This window comes from Arachis ipaensis, chromosome B6, assembly GCF_059453495.1.
Source record: "Arachis ipaensis isolate K30076 ecotype BB chromosome B6, ASM5945349v1, whole genome shotgun sequence".
Lineage (NCBI taxonomy): Eukaryota > Viridiplantae > Streptophyta > Magnoliopsida > Fabales > Fabaceae > Arachis > Arachis ipaensis.
In genome coordinates this window covers 4,174,350-4,181,364 of record NC_142441.1, presented here as the reverse complement: position 1 = coordinate 4,181,364, position 7,015 = coordinate 4,174,350, and the positions used below count along the sequence as shown (strand labels likewise).

Genomic DNA, 7,015 nt, shown 5'->3' with positions numbered 1-7,015 from the left:
ATATACACATTACAACATATAATATTATTGTATATATACAATCATTATTGAACTAATTATTTTAATGCTAGAGTCTTATATTAATACATCTTTATTTTATATATCTTTTATTTTACAACAAGTATTTAATTTTTATACTAATTGTTAAAAAAAAGTAGACATAAAATAAATATGATACAGGCATGTCTTTTTGTTTTGAAATTACCTACATATATAAAATTCTGGATTCATCAGATAGCATAGTTGAATTTCTTGTGCTAGTTGTCTTGCACTGTACATACATGTAGCTATGTTCTAACTTGAAAAGTCATTGGCTATTAATATGAGTGCTCAATTTACTCATTTGTTTAAATAAGTATTAGAAATTTGAATTTTATTATATTTATGTAGTAATTTATTGACCAACGACCAATGTTAAATAAAGTTTAGATCCGTGACGAATTAATTATACTGCATGAAAAAAGAAAAAATCTAACGAGACAGCATTTTTATTAAAATTTGGCCAGCACTTAACTAGCCAAAAAAATGAATAATTTCACATCATTAAATACAATCTCATACCATTAAAAATACTAATAATAGTGAATGGGAACCACTCAGATAAAGATATTTAAAATTTCTTTTTTTAAAGATATTTTTTATTAATTAAAATTTAATACACATAATTGATTAAACTGTGTTATTTTTTTCAAAATTAGATAAGACAAATTGATTTGGCTGAAAATTAATAAACAAAACCTTGAACCGATCTAAATTAATATTTTTTTATAGAAAATGACTATAATAACTCTATTATAAAAAATAACTAAAATATTCTTATTATATATATATATATATATATATATATATATTTTAATTTTAAAAATCCTAAATCCTAACTCTATAATGACCTAGAGAAAAGAAAAGTGTTAGAATTTATGATTCTCAAAATATATATAAGAGTATTTTAGTCATTTTTTATAACAGAGATCATGTAGTTAGTTTTTATAGAAAAATATTAATTTAGATCAGTTCAAGGTATAATTTACCGATTTTTTGGCTAAATCAATTTATTTGATCTAATTTTGATAAAAATAATATGATTTAATCAATTATATATATTAAATTTTAATTATTTAAAAAATATCTTTAAAAAAAAACATTTTAAATGTCTTTATCTAAATGGCTTTTATAATTAATTGATAACTATAAATCATAAAACCTGCTTGATATCTAACATTCCTATTTCCTCATAAAAAAAATAGAAAAGAGATAATCGTGGAATGAGGTCTAATGCTAGCTTAAGTTTGGTTCACCTAATCAAAATAATTAACTTGCATATTGAAGTTATAAGGCCTCCTTGGCTGCTTGCGACATGCGTTATGGGTTTTTGACCGTTTAAGCTAAAAACAATACTTCCATGAATTCTGTAAATCAATCAGCTCTCCATCTGTACTTTAAGTGTATATACAAAAATTTACATGCGTGGGCGCATGGCTGAAGAAAAATATTTGCATATTTTTATAATATATTTAATTAGTATTTTCGGAACATTTTTTTTTTTGAAGTACAGAGCTCAACACAAAAAAAAAAAATAGTCGCTCATACGGAGATACATATAGGAATATAAATAACTACATATTTAGATTCACATTTATAATCAAACTTTATAAGAAATATAATAAAAAATTAATAAATAATATAATTAAACTTAATTCACACTCAAATAAAACTTTATATATAATCGATACTAGAATTATACTTATAATAAAAATACGAAAATAATAATAATAATAATAATAATAATAATAATAATAATAATAATAATAATTAAATTTTTGTATTCACTAAAAGTTTGATTATACTTTAAAAAAATTTGATTATTTTTTGTCATAAAAAATTGATTAATTTTACAATTAATTATTTTACTAAAAAATATACAAAATAATATACATAATATATAATAATTAATTTGATGACTAATTATTAATAGTTATGGAGCATTTTTGTTTTTTATATCTTCTCATTTCAATGCAACTAAATACATTTGTACCCTATCCCCAAACACAACTTTATTGAACATAATCTTAAGATTGCTTCAATAAAAGGGTCACATGGGAAGAGGGACAATCCTCACATGTTAAAAACATGGGCCTTCATTGCTGTGCTTCCTGAATTCGAAGCAATCCCACTTTAGTTTTTCCTACAATTCTTCCAATCTTAGTCTATATCAACATAAATGATATTTAATTTGCCACACTAGTTTTCTTTTCCTGTGGTTAATTCATAAATTATCCTCCAAAATAATCTTATATAATTAGCATAAGTCAAGTTCACGATCTTAAATATAGATATCATGGTAAAATATTTTATTTTTAGAACGTTTATATTCTTTTGTAGAGTGCACAATAATTAAGTAAAACTAAAATTTAAATTGATTTAACTTCATCTTATTATAAGTGGTGGCTAAGAATGACAAAGAGTTGATTAACCTATAAGAAGAGAACAGGTGATGATACAATAGGTTGAAGGCGAATCTACAACACTCCAGCTCTCAGCAAATTCAATCTCCAAAAATACAAGGAAGATGATCATACCACTAGGTTAGAATGCTTCTTAGTATTATATATACAAATTATAATATATATAACAATGTTTTATTTTACTTATATTCAATTTATTTTAATTTTAAAGTCATTTATTTTAAAATTAATTATATTTTATTTAACTATAAATTTTATTAAATATATACAAATTAAAAAGATAAACAAAAAAAAATTATTAATCAAACCCTGTATGTGAGTCTTTATTAATTATTTATTAAAAAAATATACTACAAGTATTTATTGAAAAAATAAATTATGATTAATAAATTTTTTTTGTTTATCTTTTTAATTTGTATATATTTAATAAAATTTATAATTAAATAAAATATAATTAATTTTAAAATGAGTAACTTTAAAATTAAAATAAATTGAATATAAATAAAATAAAACATTATTATATATATTAATTATAATTTATATATATAATAATAAGAAGTATTCTAGCTTAATGATATGGTTATCTTCCTTGTATGCTTGGGGTCAAAAGGGTACAACCCCTTTTTATCACCACATCCTATTCCTATAGCTAATCAACTAACTTCCCTTTTTATATATCTTTCTTTGTCCTACCTTTACTCCTTCACCCAAAATCCCATGCTAATTCCTGTAAAAAAAAAAAAACCTCAAAGTCAAACAAAAATGTTCTAATTAATAATAACTTATCTAATTACACGATCCTAGTCCTACTCCAACACCATAAACGAAAAGAAAATATTGGCAACCAATATTTTTAGTGTACGAAAGGGGATAATTGGATAATTGTAGTTCAAATATAAAATAAAAAAAATGCTTTTTTTTTCTTGGAAGTTGGAAGACATGGCCGATTTACAAAGCTACCTTCAACTCGTCCTGCTTTTTGCAGTGTCCACCATCTTCCTTCAATCCATAATACAAGCAAGAAGAAGAAGAAAACAAAACCAGATTATTCACCTTCCACCGACTCCACCATCCATACCCATAATTGGACACCTTCATCTTCTGTCTCCATTACCGCACCAAGATTTTCACAAGCTTTCAACAGGAAAAAACATGGTTCTCTAGTATATGTGAACTTGGTAGGACATTCTAGTGGCAGGGACGGACACAACCGCTGTGACAATGGAATGGGCAACGGCAGAGTTAATCAACAACCCACGTGTCATGGAGAAAGCACGTCAAGAGCTTGATGCAGTGATTGGAAAGAAAAGAATAGTTGATGAATCAGATATTGTCAACCTTCCCACATTCAGGCCATTGTGAGAGAAACACTAAGGCTTCACCCTGCGGGTCCACTCATTGTGAGAGAAACTTCTAGAAGGGTGGTAGTTGATGGTTATGACATTCCGGCAAAGATTCGCTTGTTTGTTAATGCATGGTCCATTTGGTGTACATATATTAGATCAACTTAGATATATAAACTATGTGCATTTTGGCAATGTATATATTATTATATCTATAATAAATATGCAATATTTCTTAAAAAAAAAAAAAATATACATCTTAAAGTATTATCTTTCTTTCATATATAAGTAGGTTTTACAAGTTAGAATCTATAAAAAAAATAATAATTTGTATGGACAGCAATATTATACAATTAGTACAATTTATTTTTTGTGTCCCGCATTTAATAATTAATGTATTTTTATAAGTTAATGTTAAAAAAATTGAACTACGCTAATAAAATGTGTACTTATTAAAATTATTGGTCAATATAAAAAAAAATACTAGCCTTTCAACTTTTTTCTTTGTATGAATTTTACACTACAAAAAACTTCTTTTGTTCTTGTCCTAAATTCCAACCTTACAAACAAAAGTAATCACCATAATGTTGACTAACTTATACATGAGAGGAAAAAGTAATAATGAAAAGCAAAAGGCAATTTGAAAAATGAAAACAAAGTGGCTTTGTTTTTGAAGACCCAAGCAGGCGTACCTGGGGTCATTTGTGAACTGTTAAGTCGTCTAAGCCTTTAAATTTGTGGTTTACCAAACATGTGACATTTATACGGTGACTGCTGCATGATGAAGATGATATTTTCAAGAGTGAACATGTGTTTAAGTAGATTCTAAATTAGAAAGTCTAGGTTCAGCCACTTTTATATTTTATAGTCAGCATTTAATTATAAAAAAAAAAATAATTTCTTATTATTAGATGTAATCTCATACTATTAAAGATACTATTAAAAATTACAAAATACAAAATTTACTGGTTCCTAACACTCTTCGTTTTAAATTGTTTAAGGAATTCTCAACTATTATATGTAAATGACCATCTAAGTTATTATTATTTGTGATACATTGATAGACATGGCTGATTTACAAGACTACACTGCTCAAGTGTTGCTAATAATATCCACCATCTTGGTTGGATCCATAATAATAAGGAGAAGAAGAAAACAAAATCAAATAAAGCTTCCACCGAGCCCACCATCCCTACCCATCATTGGACACCTCCACCTCCTCTCTCCATTACCGCACCAAGATTTCCACAAGCTCTCAACCACCTATGGACCCATCATCCACCTCTACCTCGGCTCTGCCACTTGCGTGGTGGCTTCCACCGCTGAAGCTGCCAGAGAGTTCCTCAAAATTCACGAAACCTCCTTCTCCGACCGCCCCACACAAACCGTAGCCGTGGAGAGCCTATCCTATGGATTCAAAGGCTTCGTGTTCGCCCCGTACGGACCCTATTGGAAATTCATGAAGAAGGTGTGCATGTCGGAGCTCCTGGGCGGCAAAATGCTCCACCAGCTCCTCCACGTGAGGCAGCAAGAGAGGAAGAGGTTCCTTAGCGGTTTGGCGGAGAAAGGGTTGGCCGGTGAGGCAGTGGATGTTGGGGCAGAACTCATGATGCTGACCAACAACGTGATATCGATGATGACGATGAGGCAGAAGAGTTGTTCTGAGGGGGGAGGAGAAGCGGAGACGCTGAGAAAGGTGGTGGAGGACACGGTGGAGCTGAGCGGGAAGTTCAACGTGTCGGATTTCTTGTGGTTCATGAAGGGTGTTGATGTTCAGGGATTCAAGAAGAGGCTGAAGGAGATTCGGGTAAGGTTCGATGCCTTGCTGGACAGAGTGATTGAGGAGCATCAACGTGAAAGAAGAAAGAAGAAGGAACAGGGTTCGACAACCGGTGATGACGATGATGTTAAGGATATACTTGATGTCCTTCTTGACATATCCGAAGATGAAACTGCTGAAATCAAATTGGATACAGACAACATCAAAGCCTTCGTCATGGTATGTACACCGGATCTATACTAAGTGAAAATTCAGTTGCAGTTAACTTTATAGAAAATTGATAATTGAGAATTCATTAAATAATTTCATAAATATAATGACTCTCAATTATTAATTTCAGGTGATTGAAATTAATTGTACCTAATTTTCATTGACTATATATATAATGACTGGTTCTTAATTTAAACGTGGTAACTTGTAGGACATACTGGTGGGGGGGACTGACACAACAGCTGTGACAATGGAGTGGGCGATGGCTGAATTAATCAACAATCCTGGCGTTATGGAGAAAGCACGTGAAGAGATCGATGCAGTTGTTGGAAATAAGAACAGGATCGTTGAAGAATGTGACATTCCCAACCTCCCTTACATACAAGCCATTGTGAAAGAAACACTAAGGCTTCACCCTCCAGGTGCATTGATCGTGAGGGAATGTTCTAGAACTGCCACGGTTGATGGCTATCACATTCCAGCAAGGACTCGTTTGTTTATCAATGCATGGTCCATTGGAAGGGACCCAAACCATTGGGAGAATCCCCTTGACTTCAGGCCTGAGAGGTTCATCGATCAAAATGGTAGTGCGTTGACTCATTTGGATGTTAGGGGTCAACACTTTGAGTTGATTCCGTTCGGGAGTGGAAGAAGAATGTGCCCTGGAATTTCTCTGGCTTTGCCGCTTGCATATGTGACACTGGCTTCGATGCTTCAGTGTTTTGAATGGAAGCTTGTCAATGGTGGTGATGATGGGATCGTTGACATGGAAGAGAAGGCTGGGCTTGTTGTTCCCAGGGCTCACCCTGTTATCTGTGTCCCTCTGCCTAGGCTTTATCAATTTCCATCTATATGATATCAAATAGAGACTGATATCTTGGTCCTTGTATTATTAGTAGCTAATAAGAATTGATATCTTGAGTGATTTATAACTTGTGATAATTTTATTCTCTACAATTTATTGGAATTATAATGATGTTTATGATAAATTAAAAATTTTGACTGCACATATTTCTTACGTTCAATCTCTTCAAAACATTGGCATTGCTCTTCGGAGGTAATATGGAGTCTCCTCTTTAAATGCTGAGTCACCATTGTGAGAAGTTAGCAATGTTAGAAAATTATTTAATTTTTTAATTTATTTATGAATAATACATATATTAATTATAATTATAAATTATATTATTTTAAAGTAAATGATTTATATAATGGTGATTTTA

The 7,015-nt window shown here is 30.3% G+C and overlaps 1 protein-coding gene across 2 annotated transcripts; it reads left to right on the top strand.

Moving 5' to 3' along the window:
• Window positions 1-4,398: 4,398 nt before the first annotated feature.
• Window positions 4,399-6,791, top strand: LOC107645437 (cytochrome P450 93A3). 2 transcript variants are annotated; one of them, XM_088491371.1, is made up of 3 exons: window positions 4,399-4,607; window positions 4,870-5,804; window positions 6,007-6,791. In XM_088491371.1, exons 2-3 carry the CDS (start codon window positions 4,872-4,874, stop codon window positions 6,649-6,651), a joined length of 1,578 nt encoding a protein of 525 aa, XP_088347497.1. In that variant the 5' UTR covers window positions 4,399-4,607; window positions 4,870-4,871; the 3' UTR covers window positions 6,652-6,791. The 2 variants fall into 2 exon arrangements, with proteins under 2 accessions (XP_088347497.1, XP_016204946.2); XM_016349460.3 differs by lacking the exon at window positions 4,399-4,607 and having other exon boundaries at window positions 4,861-5,804.
• Window positions 6,792-7,015: the final 224 nt, after the last annotated feature.

Excerpts from the sequence above, each read along its gene's own strand:
- LOC107645437 (XM_088491371.1), top strand. The coding sequence starts at position 4,872 with ATGGCTGATTTACAAGACTACACTGCTCAAGTGTTGCTAATAATATCC. Across the intron at positions 5,805-6,006 it reads ACATCAAAGCCTTCGTCATG|GACATACTGGTGGGGGGGAC; the intron begins GTATGTACACCG and ends GGTAACTTGTAG.